General features: G+C 37.5%; 1 protein-coding gene across 4 annotated transcripts in view; it reads right to left on the reverse strand.

Annotated features, from left to right (window-relative positions):
• LOC144242609 (lung adenoma susceptibility protein 2-like) overlaps positions 1-20,558 on the reverse strand; it is a 60,270-nt gene that overhangs the window by 18,156 nt on the left and 21,556 nt on the right. For 2 of the 4 annotated variants that reach the window (XM_077777586.1, XM_077777584.1), the window contains exon 8: positions 13,551-16,671. The exons of the other annotated variants lie outside the window; for them this stretch is intronic. In XM_077777586.1, coding sequence (XP_077633712.1) covers positions 16,599-16,671 — 73 coding nt within the window. In that variant the 3' untranslated portion in view covers positions 13,551-16,598. Of the gene's footprint in view, positions 1-13,550; positions 16,672-20,558 lie in introns of those variants that run through there. 4 annotated transcript variants of the gene reach the window in all.

Consider the following 20,558-nt stretch of genomic DNA (forward strand, 5'->3'; position numbering starts at 1 on the left):
TAAATAAATAAAAATTCAACAGAGTAAGTTTGAAGATCTAATTGGCTTTATTGAATGATTCATGAATGGGCAGCATCTTATGTGGTAAATAGAGGGGAGCTCCACTGAGATAAACAAAAGAAAGGTTTTAAAGGCAGAAAGAGGGCATTAAAAGAAAAAGAAGAAGGAATTGGGGAACCTGGGTGGCTCAGTTGGTTAAGCATCCAACTTCAGCTGAGGTCATGATCTTGTGGCTCATGAGCTTGAGCTCTGTGCTGAAAGCTCAAAGCCTGGAGCCTGCTTTGGATTCTGTGCCTCTGTCTCTCTGCCCCTCCTCTGCTCACACTCTGTTTCTCTCTTTTTCAAAAATAAGTAAATATTAAAGGAATTTGTTTTAAAGAAGGAATTTATTCACAAGGACTCCATCCTTTAGGCAAAGGGTGCCCTTCTAAGGGGAACCAAAGGGGTCTATCAGTAAATTTCCTGGTCTTGGTCAGTACATTCCATGTTGATTGCTTACAGGTTACATTCCTGAGGCATTGAAACTAGAGTCAGGTTAGATATTAAACCTTGGTTTACTGACTTGGGGCCTTAACCTAAGGGATACCATTTTGGGCCTGCAATTTTCTTTTTAACAGTTGGAACTAACATAGTCCATAAAGTTTGATCCTATGGCCCTTTTTTATTCTCTTAATTCACAAAGGAAAAGAAAGCTTAAATTATTTTTTAAAAAACAACAAGCCTTCAATAGCTACAATTTCATCTCCTGTGTATCAATGTCTCTGAACAGCAAGCTCCTTCTGAACACGGTTCACTGTTCTTCACCATTCACCTGCCAAGTACCATTTCCTTGTCCCTTCTATCTAATCAAACACACCCAGAACTAGGTAAGTGCTCCTACAACACATTCGCAGAACACCCTCTGCATTTCATATGAAGTTCTCGTTTCAATTCATTATAAAATTGTTTGTTACCTGAATGCCTCCACTGGCAGATGATACAGCAGAGATGCAGTTATCAGAGCTTAGCATAATACTTGGGGGCATTTAATAGGCTTAAATAAATAAATGATTAATTCTTACATGATCTTAACATTCCATACAATCATATCTCTTCCCCAAAACCAATTCCTACTAGTGACCAACGCACTTGGCCTTCCTCCGTCGCCTACCATCTTACCTTTTTTGAATGTTAAATAGGGGGGATTCTAAGTGGTCAAGGAAATCATATTACAGAATAGTATTTAAAAAACAAAACATAACAAAACAGGTATGGTATAGCAATACGATGAGCTAAGTAAGAAACACAAGTGTGAATTTGTGTACCCATTTCCAGCTCTGTTGCTAGTAATAACAGTTCAACCACATCCATATTATCTGCACTTTTGCCCTCCATCTACTCTCGTGTTCTTCCCTAGTGTCCAGATCTTGGTCTCTAATACATTTATCCACCATGAGGACCAAGAACTCCTGATTCCTTAAAAGGAGGTTATGACTGTATCTTATGGCAGAAAAAATTAAGAAGGGTTTGGAACATCCCTTTGTTTCCAGAAAGCAATCATGTTTTCAAGAATGTCAACACAAAGGCTTCCCAGGGCCTTCACAAGCCAGATTGTGATAATTTCAGCTTCAAGTAAGTCCTACTATGGTTAATTGAAATATATGGAACCTGTGAAATGTTCAATGATACTCTACGTTTATAATGATACTCAAAGGATAAAAAGTAAAATAAAGGATGGGCGGCTCAGTGTGTTAAGTATCCACTTGTTTCAGTTCAGGTCATGATCTCACCAGTTCATGAGATCAAGCCTCAAATCGGGATCCACACTGTCAGTGCACACTGCTTGGGATTCTCTCTTTCCCTCTCTCCCTGCCCCTCTCTCTCAAAGTAAATAAACTTTTTAATTAATTAATTAGAGACATATACTTACTTCTCTATAGACACCACAGTAAACACAGGGAAGGGAACAGTGAGTGAACTGAGTAATCCTAGAGACAGGAGATACTATACTCAAACCAAGAAGGACTGAGAGCATCAGTGGTCACATTTAAAATTAGAAGGAAGAGGGGCTCACCAGTTACTCAGTACATGTGCTTACACACAATTACCAAGTAAAACTAGGGTTCACCTGTGCATTCCGAAAGGATAAATTAGATAAATTTCCAAAGAGAAGGTATAATTATAGAGCCAATCTTCATCTCCCAGGAGAAACAAACTTCTAGATGGTCCTACCAACTATAACAAAATTCTTTAAGGAATGCATACAATTTTTAAAATGCCAATACACCACGGCAGTAAAACATAATAACAGGACAGTGGCTCAGGCATTGCAGGCTGTAGAGTCCCCAGGCTCTATATTCAATATATACTTAGAGAGTTACTCCTCAATCCAATATTCCAGAAGCATTCCTCTAGTGCCAGGGGTCAACAAAACATTCCTGTAATGGGGCAGATAGTAAATATTTTACTCTTCAGGGTCCAAGAAGCAGAAGCAAATCAAAGATATTATACAAGTACTTACATATCAAGAAAGAAAATAAATTTCAAACAATGTTTTGATAAAATTAAAATATAATAATGTGTATAATTTTTTTTAATAATCAAGTCTGTTAATAAAAAAACTGAATTCTTTGGAGGAAGATAACAGTTTGCTTGACTGGAATTCAGAATTAATGCTCCTTATCATCAAAACCAATTACAAATATTCATCTATTAATGCTGACCCATATAGAATTTTACATATTTTATTTCTGAAAACACCTTTTCACAGATAGTTACTGACAAACACTGACACGGATTTAGGAGCAAATTATTTTAGTTGAGCATATATATCATTTGGGAAGCATTTACAGAATTTATTAGTTTCTGCACTTGACATTTGACTTTTTAGCATGTCCTTACATTGATTACTTCCAACTGAAAGTAATTGTACAACTGAATGGATTTTTTAAAATATGGAAATCCCCTTTGTAGTCACAGGGGGGTCCAGAAATGTTGCTGAAACTAGCTTGAGCTTCAAAAATACATCCCCTGCAAATGTGTGTAGGGGTGGAGATCTTCCTGTTTTAACATTTGAAAGCATGGGAAGTGTTTGACATGACTTAAGATCCAAACATTAGTTGTCATGGAAACAACTTTACCAAGGAATAAGATTGGCATATAACTGATGTTTTACCTTGCAATTTTAGGCTGAATTTACTAAAAAACATTATGAGGTCTGCCTCAAAACCTAACTTCCAAAGACACTCAGTGTTCCATTATGTTTGAGGCTGGTTCTTATTAAGAAAAATTTCAGGGGCGTCTGAGTGGCTCAGTCGGTTAAGCATCCAATTTTGGCTCAGATCATGATCTCATGGTTCGTGAATTCGAGCCCCGTGTGGGGCTCCGCACTGACAGCTCAAAGCCTGGAGCCTGCTTTGGATTTTCTGTCTGTCTGTTTCTCTAGCAGATACACTAGCAGAAACAACTACACATGCTAGTATCTCTCTCTCAAAAATAAATAAGCATTAAAAAAGAAAAAAAGAAAAATTTCAGGGGCACCTGGGTTACTCAGTTGGTTCAGTGTCTGACTCTTGATTTTATCTCAGGTCATTATTACAGTTCCTGAGTTGGAGCCCACATCCTGCTTAGGGCTGACAGGAGCCTGTTTGGGGTTCTCTCTGCCTCTCCATCATTTGCACTCTCTCAGAAATAAACATTTTTTTTTAAGTTTCAATTTTGGCCCTAAGGTTAAAAATATCACAGGAAAGGGGCGCCTGGGTGGCTTAGTCAGTTAAGCGTCCGACTTTCGCTTAGGTCATGATCTCGCAGTTCGTGGGTTCAAGCCCCGCGTCGGGCTCTGTGTTGACTGCCAGCTCAGAGCCTGGAGCCTGTTTCAGAGTCTGTGACTCCCTCTCTCTCTGACCCTCCCCTGCTCACGCTGTCTCTCTCTCTCTCTCTCTCCTAGAAATAAATAAAACATTTAAAAAAAATCACGGGAAAGCTTTACTGCTGCTGAGCCGTCACACTGATATGTGGTGGAGCAAGAGAGAAGACTCGGCTTCAATTTCTGACAAAAATTCACAGAACTGTTGACGGTTAAGTCCACAAGAGCAAAGGAAGTGCATCACTGACATTACTGGTTCAGAAATACATGGTAGACTCAGATACTTTCTGCAAAGCACCTGCTAATGAACAGTTGCTAAAAATAAGCTTTAGACAACTTACATTTTCATAGATCTGAAAGGTTTGTACTTTTACGCTTTTATTTTTTCCCGACTCACACATCATTTTAATTTACCGTAAGTTATAATACATCTTAGCAGATTCTACTTCATGTTTAAATTTAATTTTCATGATTAATTTTTCTCAGTTTCTTTGAAATATTCCTGTTAGTTGTAACACATGCAGACTAGTCGTAGAGGCTATGGGGCGCCTGAGTGGCTCAGTCAGTTGAGCATCTGACTTCAGCTCAGGTCATGATCTTGCGGTTCATGGGTTTGAGCCCCGCGTCGGGCTCCGTGCTGACAGCTCAGAGCCTGGAGCCTGCTTCACATTCCGCGTTTCCCTCTCTCTGCCCCTCCACTGCTCATGCTCTGTGTGTGTCTCTCTCTCTCAAAAATAAATAATAAAACATTAAAAACAACTAGAAACAGACTATTCATTGAGGCTAATTCCTTTGTCACTTCAAAGTCAGCATGGACTTCTGGAATAGAAAGCAACTTAGTAACATCTTTTAGACTCATCAAGAATGAAGAAAAAACATTGAAATTATTTACCCTGATTTTTTATTGACTATTGCTATTGCTCCCAATGTCACCCAACTCTTTGATCAGCTATTCTTCCCCCAAAAGCTAACAGTCTTAAACAAGTTTGTTTTCTCTGAACACACTGTAATCAGTCACAATTTAACTGACCCCCTATCAACAAACAGTTTGCCTTACTTGGCTAACAAGCCACTCAAAACTCCATGGCTTTGGCTTCATTTTCATTTTCGAGAAGAAATTCTGTTGTATTACATTTTTTTCTAATTTGTTGCTTTTCTGTGAATTGGAGATACTGTGATATAATGCTGATGCATATTGTATTCTTTTATTCCTATGTGGCATAAAATATTCACCTTTTAAATTTTATTCAATCATTTAAAAATGTAAAAAAAAAAAAAAAAACCACTCTTAGCTGTGGACGGTACAAAAGGCAGCAGCAGGCTATATTTGACCTGTGAGTCACAGTCTAGAACATAGATGTAATTTCTCCCCATTATTACAAAGGTATGTGTAAGAATCAGCAAATCACCATTTATTGATTTCTCCTCCAGGAAGGGTGGATGCTGCCTCAGGAGAAGGATGATGATTTCTACTAGACTGTCTATAAGCTAGTTCCTACAGAACCACTGTTGAGCAACTGGCCAGCTTTCAGGAAACTCCTTAGGTGTCTCTGATTTTAGCCCTTACCTCAACTCTGTCAATATTAAAAGTACTCTCTCTCTCAAAAAGAAACATTTAAAAAATATTTAAAAAAAAAGGGGGGGGGCGGTCGCCTGAGTGGCTCAGTCGGTTGAGCGTCCAACTGCGGCTCAGGTCATGATCTTGCAGTTCAAGTTTGAGCCCCGGGTCAGGCTCTGTGCTGGAACTTGCTTTGGAGTCTGTATCTCCTTCTCTCTTTCTCTCTGCCCCTCCCCCTTCTCATGCTCTGTCTCTCAAAAATAAACATTAAAAAAAATTTTAAGTATTCCTACTTTGCCCTTTTGGGTCAGAATGTGTGGTCCTTGGATGAGATATTGTTCAAATTATTGAACCAAGGCCCTGGTTTGGGGCATTCTTCACAAATGAGGCCAGAGAAGCCTCTGTTCTGCAGTTCATGCTAAATTTGGACTTTTTCATTTGAATCTGAGACTATGGCTCCGAGAGAATGCTACGAAAAATATATGCTATGAGATCTAGACAGTTCTAAGACGTTAAACTGAGCTATAGAGACTCCAGCTCCTAAGATTTTACAACTCAGGACCATACAAAGATGACGAGGGGAGGCCCCCTGGGCATGAGAGACTTCCTAGCATCCCAGTCACGCTAGCAGAGTGTGCACCCTCCTCCTAGTCCCTTATCTCTACACCTTGCTCACCTTTTCATGTTTAGGGGCTCCTTTCGTGGCCATCACTAAGTGAAGGCCTGACACAGTACCTGGGCCCCTCACACTGACATCCCACTGCATACAGATTGAAACAAGGGAGAAAATGGTTAAGTCACATACAGAATGGGATATGGATGTTACCCCATCCTCTGCAAAGTTACTCTGTAGGCAGTCACGAGGTAGGAATCAGGAAGTTTTACTAATCCATGAAAAGTTTAACCCAAGCAGGATGTTAGTCCAAAATAGGTTTTCAAACTTTGTGTTTCAACTTTTGTTGCCCCCTTTCCACCTTTTTTCTCCTTCACCACCTCACCTCTTCTCTTCTCTCCCTGACTCGAAGAGATGTTGGGGAAGTTAGGGCCACTGGTTTAGTCTACTAGCTAAGCTTGCTTTCACCATATGTGTAAGGAAGGGGCTTCAAGGATAAGTAAAAGGATACTTCCCTTGAACCTCTACTCCCAGTTCATGATGTCAAACCTATATATCTTGCAGAAGACCCAAGGCCATTTTTTTCTTTCAAGAGCCACCCCTTTACAAGGACATAAGCATGTGCCAAGGCTCAAATACTCCTCTATTATACAATTTTGGGGAAAGTGACAAAGGAGAGCCCTGCTACAATGCAAGTCTATTAGTGGTCTTCAGGAGTCCTGGGGCTGAAGTATCCTGAAGAGAAGAGTCAGGGTCTGAATCATGTCCTCTTTTAAGTTGATTTGAGAGAGAGCATACATGCATGCATGACAGAGAGGAAGAAAAAGACAGAGAATGAATTCCAATCAGGCTTCATGTGGATGTGGGTCTCGAACTCACAAACTGTGAGATCATGACTTGAGCTGAAATCAAGTAAGTATCAGAGGCTCAACCAACTAAGCCACCCAGGCGCCCCTGAATCATAATGTCTTATGTCTAAAGAATATATCCAGTGTACAGAATGGAGAAAGATGTTTCTCCTTCCTCAAAAAAACAAAAACAAAATACACACACACACACACACACACACACACACCTTGAAGTGGGAAGGAAAGGGAAGATAAGAAAGATTATTTCTTAACATATTCCAGCACAATCTTTAAGAGTTGCTGGGGCGCCTGGGTGGCTTAGTCGGTTAAGCGTCCGACTTTCGCTTAGGTCATGATCTCGCGGTTCGTGGGTTCGAGCCCCGCGTCGGGCTCTGTGCTGACTGCCAGCTCAGAGCCCGGAGCCTGTTTCAGTCTGTGACTCCCTCTCTCTCTGACCCTCCCTGCTCAAGCTGTCTCTCTCTCTCTCTCCTAGAAATAAAAAAAAAAGAGTTGTTAACTGGAGTATGAATGCCAGGGGTTGGAGCTCAAAAACCAGATTAGGGGCAGTAGGCCAATCAGTTTCTTAACCTTGTTGCTGCCAAACAAGACAGTGCCCTCTAGTGGGAAAAAAAATTTAAGCAGTCCTTACTAACTCTGACCCATGTCTATTTCTACAAAATATCCACACACAGACAACTTACAGGCAGTTACATGGCAACAATTGTCATCAGCGGAAATTCTGAAATAATTGTATCTAACACTAGCCCTTACTATGTGTGAGGCACCGTGCTAATAAGCATTTTACAAGTATTACCTCATTTAAAGCTGCAACTTGCCCAAGGCACCCCAGCTAATAAAGTAGGGGAGGGAGGGCATATGACCTTTAAATTTTAAACTATCCTAAGAAATCTGACTCAAAACTACATGCTCACCCACACAAAACCAAGAACTACAACAGAAATTTGGGAAACATTTGCTACTCTTTGCTCTTTTTAATAGCATATCCATTATGCCTTAATTTGCAACTATAAGTAAATCTGTTTATGAATAAAATTGTTCATACTTACCCTAAATGTTTCCCAAAATTTTGAAGATTCAAATTATTTGAAGGGGTGCTGAATTATTAGTTTGTCAGGGGCATGACCATGTTCCTTCTAGCCCTGGATGAGCCAAGTTATGCACCGGAATGATCATCAGAGCTTCTGAATCCCCTTTCAAGAGACTTCTTTGTGCTCATTTCTGTGGTCAGCTTACACTCTCATCCAAAAACCCAATTATTCAGTAAATCAAACAGCATCTACTACTGCAACCTAATACAAACCAATAGCCCTATACACATTATTATAAAATAATAAAACCTATATTCTGAGAACTTGTCTTACACTACAATATCATAGGCACCTCAGTAAAATTAGCTGAACAAAAATTAGGGGCTCCTGGGTAGCTCAGCTGGTTAAGCATCCTATTCTTGGTTTTGCTTTAGGTGATGATTTCATGGTTTGCAAGTTTGAGCTCTCTCTCTCTCTCTCCCTCTCTGCCCCTCCCCTGCTTGCTAAGATAAACTTTAAAAGAAAAAAGGGCGTTAAAAAAAACTAAATAAAACTTGCATTCTAATTTTACTACCTAAAAAAATCGCTAACATAATGCATTTATGCCATGGTATCAGGTCATAAGGACTAACTACTGGAAAAAAGGAAAATATTTTTAGTGCCTGGAAAAAAGTTCAATTTGACTACAACCACAAATCAAGGTAGGGACTAACAAAAGATTAATATTCACTTTAAGCTGCATCAAAAAACACTGGTTCCCTTCCCTTTGCCTGTAGGATAAAACCCAAGTCTTAGCTGAGTATTCCAAGGGTCTTTAGATGGGCCCCCAGGCCATTTTCTCAGCCTCATCATTCAGAGAATACTTATGTATCATTTTAATGCTAGGCACAATTCTGGTTGTTGGGAAGAAAACAGTGAATAAAACAAAGTCTCTTCCCTAAAGAAAAAAAAAGAGTAAAGGGGCAAAAAAAATAATGGTATAGGGAGTAGTGGGGGTTAGGGGAGGCCTCTCTGATAAAATATTTCAGCAGACACCTGAGGGAAAGAATCATCGGGTATTTGAAGAAAGACCAGGCAGATGGAGAATACAGTGCAACAGCCTGGAGACAGTAGTGTATTTGTAATTATTTGAGAACAAGACCAGTGTGACTGAATCAGAGAGCAAATCCAGTGGTAGGAAATGTTCTGGTGTTGGGGACTGAGGTTAGAGGTGTTGGCACACCACACAGGACTTCTTAGGCTTTAGTTGAATTCTCCTATTAACTTTTGAGATGGGAAGCCACTGGGAATTTTGAGAAAAGGTACATCTCAGATATGTTTTTAAAGTCTTGCAATAGTATGGACACCAGAACAGGGAGGCACAGGGTAGCAGCAGCCTTAGGTCTTATTCTTATGCCTCCCTCAACTAGACGTATTACCACATAAGCAGCTAGTATTACCATGTCATATGTGCCAGGCATAACTTACATCATTTAATTCTCAAAGCTATAAAGGATCTGTTACAAATAGAGGGAAAACAAAAGACTCAAGCAAGCTCAAGTACCTTATTCCCATTAAAGAGCTAATAAATGGCAGAATCATGAGCCTGATACTAAAGCACAAGTTTCTTCCACGACAACATACAACATACCCTTCTGAGTCCATGAATCCTGTATCAGACCATTTTACTGCTCAAGTCTTTGCACGCTATTGCCCACGTCTGGAATGACTTCCACCCAATTCTTTGATGGCAAACTTGTTCATTTCTCTAGATCAGCCTTCCCTCCTGAAAGAATTCCTGATCTCCCCCAGACCACGTGGCTGCTCCTTGTCCTGTGCCTTTATAGCAGCTCTTCCATCTCTTCCATCTTCGTTTCCCTGAAACAACCTTACTGGTTGTAGTGCAATTGTGTCCGTTTGTATCTTTCCACCATGAGTTTCTCATAACAGTCATGCCCTGCTTCAACACCTCTCCCACACCTGCACTCCTCTCTCCTCCATCCACCTCCACACACACGTAGCACAGATCCAGGAGCCAAACAAATGCTAGCCTGATGGAGTAATAAATTATTAAAGAATCAAATATAGAGTCCCATTTTACTCGTTGCATCACTAAAAAGGGGAAAAGGATAAATATGAGATGGTGGATATAGTAACTAGATGGAGGACTCTTCACAGCATATATGTATATCAAATCATCACAATGTATACTTTAAATATCTTAGTTTTGTCATTTATACATCTCAACAAAGAGGGGAAAAAACTAGCTACAAGTTGCAATAGAAAGATAAAGTGAAAAACAGACAAACCAAGAAACAGACTCATGAATATAGAGAACAAACTGATGGTTACCAGAGGGGAGGTAGGTGGGGGCATGGGGGAAACAGGTGATGGGGATTAAGAGGTGCACTAATGATGAGCTCTGGGTGATGGAATTGCTGAATTACTATGTTGACCACCTGAAACTAATGTTAACACTGTATGTCGACCATACTAGAATTAAAATTTAAGAAGTGGATGTTACTTATTGTGAACATTTCAAAACATACACAAATATCAAATCATCGTGCCATACACATCAAACTGTCAGTTATAACTCAATTTAAAAAAATAAAGCATATACTCTAGCTTTGCTATTAAGTAGGGCTCTGGATCATTTGTAAAGTAAAGACAGGCTTTTAAACAATAGGGAACATTTAAAAAGTGAGACAATAATGAACATAAAACTTTGTCCAAAGACATATTTTAGAAACTAGATATACTTATCTAATAGATGGAAAGAGCATTACTCTTGTTGATTTCAATACTTGGAAGACGGAAATATGCATGTGAGATGATATTAAGAGGCAAAATTAAGAGCAATACGGGGAAGACACAGAAAAGTAAAAAGTTGTTTAATTGAAGCAAGAATATACTATAAAACAAAGCATTCCAATTGCAGGAAACTCTCCATTTCCAGAAACAACCATTTAAAGCTATGTGGCAAAACATTCATTTAAAGTTACAAAAAATAATGAAAGGAATATACTATATTCCTATCTCTGACATTCTGATTGAATATAATTCATGTAATTCCAGAATACTTGAATAGTTCCAGAATTCCAGTTCAGAACTATTTTATAAAGTTACCAAAGTCATTAGATATTTATGTATTTTACAGATTTATTCATTTTTAGAGACAGAAACAGCATGTGTGAGGGAGAGGCAGAGAAAGAGGGAGACACAGAATCCAAAGCAGGTTCCAGGCTCTGAGCTGTCAGCACAGACACCCACACAGGGCTTGAACTCAAAAACCATGAGATCATGACCTGAGCCAAAGTCAGACACTTTACCAACTGCACCACCCAGGCACCCCTCATTAGATATTTAGAACACTGGCCCACATTCTCTCATTTTACCTGTTTTCTATGACCTGACAGTTTTGCGACCTTGCCTTTAATTCCCAGTTCTTGTTTGAATAGGTCATGCAAGACATTGCAAAACGGAGGGAAGGGTAGACAGGTGAGGCATTTTGTATTTTCCATACGTGTTCTCTCCCACCAAAATCTAAAATCTAAATTTCTAAAATCTATCAATTTACAGTCTCTGGGTTTCAAATTCACCCTGAAGGGGCTCTACCACTGCTCTCTGACAGCTGCACCATCAGCAAACCAGGTGGGTATGAAAACATCTGGTGATACTCTTTCCCCAGTCACAATCCTAGAATGTATGGTTCTTCTTGGCACTCACAGACCTGGACCAGGCTGCTAATCCCCTTCCTTCAACCCTTTCAACACAAACACGTCATGTTCCAGGTATCCTGCCAACACTGATACCCCTTCCTGTCTGTGTGCCCACACACCCAGTAACTAGCTACAGTTTTCCTGAACCTTGGAGGGTGACTTCCTATTTGCCTAGTGACTGAAGATCAACTCTGGTCTGGACAAACTAGTAAACTTCTCTGCCATCCAGTGGGCCACAGCTACCCCTTCTTCAGTGAGATCTGAACCCAAATCTTAAGCCCCTACGTCTAATGCATTACCCAAGGGAAGATAACCCAAGTACCTTTTCCTTGGCTACTCCCCCTCAGCTCTGGGGTACCATACAGAATTCTCATATCTTATTTCATTTGTCACAGTTTAAAACTTTTTTCATAATAAACATCCCTTGTTAAAATCACTATGTGGCTTTTGTTTCTAGATTGGACCCAGAATGATAGTTTCCCATCAAGCCAAGCTCAAAGCAACACAATGAAAACCAACCACTGAAAGTTTTCCTAGACACAGTCCTAGATCTGTAAAATAATTTGTATATTTGATGAAATGCAAAATATATAAAAACTAAAAAATCTTAGCTTTGAGAGCTCAAGAGGTTAGAAGCCTTACAGATGTCATCTAAAGTACACAAATGTTGATCCTATTTGATAAACAGCATCAGCAACATCAAAAAATAGGCTTGATTTACTTCATTTGAAGGATTTGCAGGATATCACATAAATTAAAAAAATATGATCTGTCCTTTTCTGAGCCTACGATCTTATAGGGAGAACTACACTTAAAATTATCACGGCTTTAAGTTTACATGTTCCTGGTTATACACTGTAGTGTAAGAGGTACTATCAAGGAGATAAAAATTAATCCTCTAACTTTTGAGACATTTTTCTCCCCTAGGAATACAACGTGATTAAGAGACACTATTCAAAACAAAAACAAGAATCATAATAGCTAAATGAATGATGGGCGAGGAAAGAGGAAAGCCAACCTAACCAGTCTGGAAGAATGTTAGAATATTTGGAAAAGAAAATACAACATTCAGTCAGAGCTTTAAAGAAATGGTAGAGTAAGCTTTACATAACCAGAATGAAAGAAAACGAAGTGTTTCAAGTGTGGGAGATAATACACACAAAGGTGAGAATCTGTAGAAAGTTGGGATAATAAGTAAAGCAATGTACAGCAAATTTCTGAAGTAGATTAGGAATGTTATGTGGTGGTGTTACAATAGTGTCTTGCAGACCAGTCAGTCACTACTCGATGCAAGTGCTGAAAGGGAGGGAAGGAATGTTAAATGGTTGAAATAGGTATTAGGCAAGGCTGCCTGAGTGGCTCCATCAGTGAAGCATCCAACCTCAGCTCAGGTCAGGATCTCCTCAGATCCTGAGCTGCTTCAGATTTGGTCTTTCTCTATTTCTGCCCCTACCCCACTCGTTCTCTCTCTCAAAAAATGAGTATTTTTAAAAATTGGGGAAAAAAATAAGCATTAGGCAAATGGACCCCTCTTAGTTAAGATAATGAAGAATGGACAGATACATTTGTTACAGTGTTAGAAAAGTAGCTACATTGTGAGAAAAGCTGTTATAGAAGTCTGGTCTAGAACAAACTGCAGAACAAAGTAGGAGGGTAAAAAGCTAAGATATTTTTGTTTAAAAAAGGAAAATGATCTTAGCCACAGATGAATATAAAGAAGAAAGAAAACCAGGAAACAGAAAGGGAATAATTTCAAATGTCATGGGAAAAAAAATCTAACAATATAACCTGAATATGCGTTCGTTCACATATTCAGGCCTAGGTTACACCAATCCTTACACGATAGGCACTACAGTCTAACACAACATATAACCATGCATAAAACATCTAATTGGTACATGGAACAGAATGATACAGTCTTTCACATTTCAAGAAACTTCAATTGTTCAGAAATCATCAATTTTATTGGCCTTTTGCTTCTTTTGTCTCTTTTCACCGTATTTGCAGTTTGGCAAGTTCACTTCTTGATAGCACTTTCACCAAATAGATTTTGACACACAGTACACGTTGGAAAAGGAAAGACAAAACAAAAATTCAAACCTATGAGCGATTCCACATATTCAAAGCATGGGGAGGGGAAGAATCTTACCATGATTTATCTTCAAAAAACATTTTGGTATAAATGTATAGAAGTTAACAAGATATTAGCTTAACCTTTAAATATCAAAAAAATCCACATTTATAAATCTCAACAAGAAATAACAGACACATAATCCAAACAAACGAACCCACAACAGTGTTCCTCAATTTGGTCAGAAATCTCTACGACACAGCAATGTGCTAACACAGAAAACAGTGACAGTGAAGTTCCTACTGACATTAAAGAAAATACAGTTGAGTTTTGAGTCTTCATATACTCATTGCACCTTTATCCCTTGATCTCAAAAAAGTTTTGGAATTAGGTTAAATTTTTTTCATACTCAACTAAAAATCTGAAATGTCTTATTAAAATCTTTTTCTTAAAAAAAAAAATGAAAACACTATTTCGTAGCCTGTAAACAGAAAAAATGTCACAGAAACATGGGGACCACATCAGGTCTTTGAAATAAACTATAAATACAACAACAACAAAAAATAAAATAAAATCTTTTTCTATCTAACACTTTTAAATATGCCTAAAAGGGGTTGATAAAAATTTATATTCTCACTGCAACTTTTAAAACCTTTAATTGTTCTCATTATCTTCTTTAAATTCCCAATTCAGCAGTCTCAATACTGTTGCTTTCCTTTCACCCCTGGAAAACTCAACATAAAGAATACTGAAATTTTTAACATGTAATTGAATCAGTTCTTTAGCGAATTTCATGAACATTTATCATTTAGATTTTTTAGTTGACTCTCCTAAACATTTTGCTTTTTAATAAAAGTGGAATTAACCACTTTAAAAAAGTTAATTTATTTTTTTGGTTCAAATGACTAAGCTTACACATTTAACACAAAGGAAAATATTCCTTTAGTAAGTATAATCAAGTTTATTAAAATATTAGTTATAAAAATTTAGAAGGCTTCTCTTATTTAGCATTGAAGCTATTTTCTCACAAATGGCAGCATTAATCAAATCAGTGCTATTCAGTCATTACAGCAGAATCTCTTTGGAAATGCTTTTTAGGCAAATACTAAATACTAGGTCTGATGAACATATATGCGATTAGAAGTTAATTATCTGATGATATATATTCATCTCCTCTGCCTTCATTAGACTGCCTAACAGAAGATTTGGCTAAGCCTGGAACATGATCATCCCAGATCCACTTCATATTCATCCACTTAAAAATCTGCATTTTTAACATCCAGTCATACTTTCATCAAAGTAATGCCTTGTTTGATTGTATGCAAACTGTTTGTTTTGAAACAGAAGATCATAATCAGAAAATAGAATGTTGGTGTGGAAATACCTCCACAGACTAAACAAAACAAACTTAATGGCAAGTGACTCTCAAACTGGGCAAAACAACTGCATGGTGGCGACTCCCTGGTTGAGAAAAAAGTGACAGCCTTCATTCTATAGTCTTTGATGTGTAAGTTCTATAGCAAAGGTCTATAAATTTTGGGGGAAAAAATTCTTTAACACAATGTACTTAGAAATTCCTATTTGATGTAAAGCTACCTAACAAAGATGTTACAATCTGGGCATGTTAATTTGTACTTTTTGTATAAACATGCAGACCTTCTTTCATCAGGCTTTTAAAACATGCTTTATGACTTAATTCCTAGTGTTGTTGGTAAAGATGTTTCCTTGCTTATTAGAAATTTACTTGGTAGAAAATGCAAAATTGCAGAGCTCAGTTCAGTCCCAGCTAGAGACAGACTTTAGACTACAGATTGCTTTAAAGAAAGTTCAGTTCTTACAAAACAGCTTTGTAATACAGAGTTGCTTTTGAATTTTCCATATTCTTTTTAAGTTTACTTATCAAACTGCATAAAGTAATTAGTCACTGATCTCACAGCTTTTATTAGTTTGAGCTAACCCCAAAACTAAAGTCGGAGAAATAATCTAGTATCAAAATATTAAATTCACAAATATACAACACCAAAATGCTTTGTAAACTGTCAAGATCATCTTACACAGAATCAAAATCAAAACAATTAAAAGAGGTTTTCTCTTTGATTTCACAACATAAAACAACATTCCTTTTAGCAGTGCATCACCCCATTACTAAATTAATGTTATTTGCAAATAGAACATATCTTAAATACTTATGAAAATTAAAAGTAACATACTTCTATATGCATAAGATTCACCATAATGACTTTCATATTCTTTTAAGCTACTTAATTTTTTTAATGTTTTTATTTATTTCTGGGAGAGAGAGCATGAGTAGGGGAGGGTCAGAGAAGGAGATACAGAATCTGAAACAGGCTCCAGGCTCTGAGCTAGCTGTCAGCAGAGCGCCCAAAGCACGGCTCAAACCCACAAACTGTGAGATCACGACCTGAGCTGAAGTTCGGATGCTTAACCAACTGAGCCACCCAGGCGCCCCCGGGCACTTTAAGCTACTTAAAAGTAGACGTTGATTTTATCAAGAAGTCTACTTAAGTGATTTTGGATAGAAACCAAGAAGAGTTTCTTAATAATCCAGAAACCGATGATAAAATGATGAGAATGCTCAGTAAGATTAAGTCCATGTAAGTTTCAAGAACAGAAATCTTTGAATAGAGGACATTTGCTGGCCTGAAAACCAAAATCAGACTGTAGGACACAGCGTGGATCCTTCAAGTTCATTCTGGCATTTTGGCATAAAATGAGAATAGGTCACAAAATCTATGCACATTTTCAAGTTTGTTTAAGAAAAAAAAACATAATACTTGAACCAAACACAGAATAATGTATGACTTATAATTTCTTTGTCACTTTAAACAATAGGAAAAAATACATTTTTGTTCTGTGGTGACTATTTATTGGTTGGAATGTTTTATTTTCCTCTTCACATTTTCGGTGACTGTTTCCCACTGGTATCATCAACCAGGTCTCTCAGGCGAGATAAATGGTGCAAAGCCCTTCATTAAAAAGTATAAAACACATTATAAACCAGTATTAAAGACTGAACATACAATGCAGACAGCAACAAATGGTGATTACATTGTTTATTAACTTCAAAATTAGTATGAGAAATGAATTTATAAAATAAATATCAAACATTTAGAATTTTTCTTTATAAAATCTTGAGATCTGAGTAACTGAAGGCTAAAATAATTCATTTAAATTCTATAAACATTTATTTTAAAAATGTATTTTTTTGACATTCAAGACTTTTTTTGAAAGTCTGCCAAGAACTTTAATAATAGGTTTATTTGTATCATACTTAACAAGACAATTTTTTCATGTCATTTTCACAGTAACTGAAATTACACCTTTTCTTTTGGAATATGGTGTATCTTATTTAAGAAACAAAGTATATTCATTAAGACGTACATTTAAGATAGCTAAAAAGTTTTTAAAAAGCTCTGAAAAATCAGTCACAGTTGAAGAAAACTCATTTTTATTGAACATGGGGGGAAACAAATGACAACTATGTGGTATTGTATCAGCAACCTGATTTTTTTGTTTTCTCTAAAACAAAGCTAAAATTTAATCACTCCTAAACAAACCAAGAAAAGAGAAGCCCTGAACTTTCTAGTCTTCCTCTAAAAATATTCTTCCAGTTCTTCCTCCCTATTACTCATTCAGAACCTTACGTACCACTCGTGTCAATCAACCATATTTCAGATCTCTTATTAATAAGGGACCAAGAAAACAATATAACAATTATGATGTGTACTAGTGTGTTTACTAACAGAAATTACTATTTCTAAGGTGAGCTGAAAGGTGGTGACTATAATACTCTGCTCTACAGTCTCTAACACAGGTTCAGTAAATGTGTATTACGTAAAATACACCTTCCACTTTACCCACGATAAGAAGATGGAAGAATCTAGTACTGTTAATTACATTATATCTATTTCCCTGTACTCTGCTTCTTGGACACTTTTACTGAAATGTATTAAGAATCTGGCTTTTGCCACCCTTTTGGCAACTTCAGTTAATTTTTAAGGTTCTTATCTTCATCAACTAAAGGACAAAAACTCCCCCAAAGTTACTATGCAATCAGAGGTAAAATTAACTAGATTCTATCATTTCTACATCCTATAGTAAAATCTCTTTACCTAAAAAATTATTTTCTTCCTAGAAACACATTTATGAGAAAGATGATAATCTGTAAGTTTTTGACTTAGATCTACCTTTTTCTTGTCAGGCTTATTATTTAACAACCTATGATTCAAAAGAAAGAGGGGCACCCGGCTGGCTTAGTTGGTGGAGCCTGTGACTCCTGATCTCGGGATTGTGAGTTCAAGATCCGCACTGGGTGCAGAGATTGCTTAAAAGTAAAATAGGAAGGAATGGGGCTCCTGGGTGGCTCAGTCAGTTAAGCATCTGACTTCAGCTCAGGTCATGATCTCATGGTTCATGGGTTCGAGCCCCGCTTGGGGCTCTGTGCTGACAGCCAGCTCAGAGCCTGGACCCTCTTTTAGATTCTGTGTCTCCCTCTCTGACTCTTCCCTACTCACACTGTCTCTCTCTCTCAGAAATAAACAAAACATTAAAAAAAACAACTAAAATAGTAAGGAAAGAAGAAAGAGAGGAAGGGAAGGAGGTTAGAAAGAGAGCAAGGAAAGGAGGGAGGGAGAGAGGGAGAGAAGAGGATAGAAAGAGAGGAAGGGACAAAGAGGGAGGGAGAGACAAGTGGCTAGAATTTGCTTACAACTCTGAGGCCACAGATCCCTTGCATTTACAGCATCTACAAAGCTGAATGGGGGGAAAATATTCTCACCTTTATTTTCACTAAATACTACCTGTAAGTTAGCATTTCCTTCCATTATGAATGCGAGCAACAGAGCCAACTCTGTGACCGCATATGCCATAGAAATCAGAGATCTTTTCTATCACATTACAGTCATTGAAGGTATCTAAAAATTTCTTTTATATTCACACTAACTTTGAAATTACAATAGCTATGTACTAATTACAAAATTACATAAGTTATTAAACTCATTGCTAGAACACATATAATGAAGCCCTTCTGTCTACAATCCCAAAGTTCATATGACATAACTGGCCAACTATTAGACAACTTTGAGCCTTGTTGTTCATCCATCAAACAGTGACACCTCACTAGTGACCCACTGACGCTTTCCAATATTCCCTTTCTCTGTTTCCTGATCAACATGTGAAGGTTAGGGAAAAGACCACATTATGGTATACTGCTTTCACACAAGTTATGCACAAACCCTTTTACAAAATTATTTTTAACTTACCTATATTTTAAATGTCTTCTTTAAATGTATCAACAAAGAAGCACACGCTGCCAATTAGAAATTTATTCAAATATTTTTATAACCATAACTCAATATAACTGGTTTCCGTTCTAGTCCTATTTTAGGTCTTTAAAGCAAATGTTAGGGAGAAAGAAGAAGGATGGGAAGGGAAGGGAGGGGTGTGGTATGGTGAGGATGAATGAAAAAGCTAAGCAGTAATGTGAACTCTTCAGTCCCCCTTCCTCAGCTACACAATCAGCTTTCATTTCCGTTCATTCAACCTCTATCTGCCCTGCTAAGAACAAGCCAATCAATCTACTTAGAGAACAGGCCACCAAAAGTGATTTGCTATTTCAAAGGTATGTGTAGGGAGAAGCACAGGATAAAATAATAGAAGGAAATTATTCTTGAGTTTCTTTTCTAAAAAAGTGAGAAAGCAAGCTAATGAAAAAAGTATCAGTTTGAGAGTTATGTTAAAATACCAAATAGTCATTCATCTTAAAAACTGGAATTTAAAAAACTCCTGTCACAGGGCGCTTGGGTGGCTCTGTCGGTTAAGCATCCGACATCGGCTCAGGTCATGATCTCACGGTTTGTGGGTTCGAGCCCCACATCGGATTCTGTGCTGACAGCCAGCTCAGAGCCTGGAGACTGTTTCAGATTCTGTGTCTCCCTCTCTCTCTCTGACCCTCCCCTGTTCATGCTCGTGCTCTCTCTCTCTCTCTCTCTCAGAAATAAATTTTTAAAAATTTAAAAAAAAAAACCTTCTTATTATGAGAATGTATCTATCAATGAACCCACAGAAACTCAATAACAGACTGATTATATTAAAGTAATTAAACTGTATTTTAATTTACTCAATGATATCTTGCCTCTGGTAGTACTTGCCTCTATTAGTACTGCTATACTGGGTGCTCTTGGGTATTATGTTTCAGCCTCATATCCAGCAACAACTAAACAAACTGCCTACCACTCTCTAGATCTTAGTAGAGTACATTAGTATAAAGAAAAATTATTCCTCCAGGATCATGTTTTACAAATCTGAGAGGTAATTCTGTCTATCTCTAGTATAGAATGAAGACCAGAGAATTGAGAAGGAAAAGAGAAGTGAGAAACAGGACAACTTTCTAGCTATCACTAAATCTTCATGGCATGGCCTTTAGTACTGAAAACTACAAAATCTTACACATTCATTTCCAAACTGTATATAAAACAACATACTCCAAAACCAATACAAATTATTTTTGGATGACGGATAATTCTGCAATAGTCTCCAACTGCTCACCTCTATAGTGTATGAGCAATGTAATTATTGCTCATTCTTCACAGCCAGCCTAGACAGAGTAGCTGGTGGCTTAAATGACATACAAGGTTCTAGAAAAGGCCCCTGCTCAAAAACTACAATTTTTTCATTTGCTTAAAGATGACAAATTTCTCACACAGAGATTTCAGTTAATAAGTTTTTATCAACATCCTAATATGTGAATGTATAAGACAAAGCTTAGAATTATAAAGATACAAAACAATTACAATTTAGATTTCTACTACAAGAAATATCCCTCTGAAAAAAATAACATCTTAAGCTACGCAGT

This window comes from Crocuta crocuta, unplaced genomic scaffold (assembly GCF_008692635.1).
Source record: "Crocuta crocuta isolate KB4526 unplaced genomic scaffold, BGI_CrCroc_1.0 scaffold36, whole genome shotgun sequence".
NCBI lineage: Eukaryota > Metazoa > Chordata > Mammalia > Carnivora > Hyaenidae > Crocuta > Crocuta crocuta.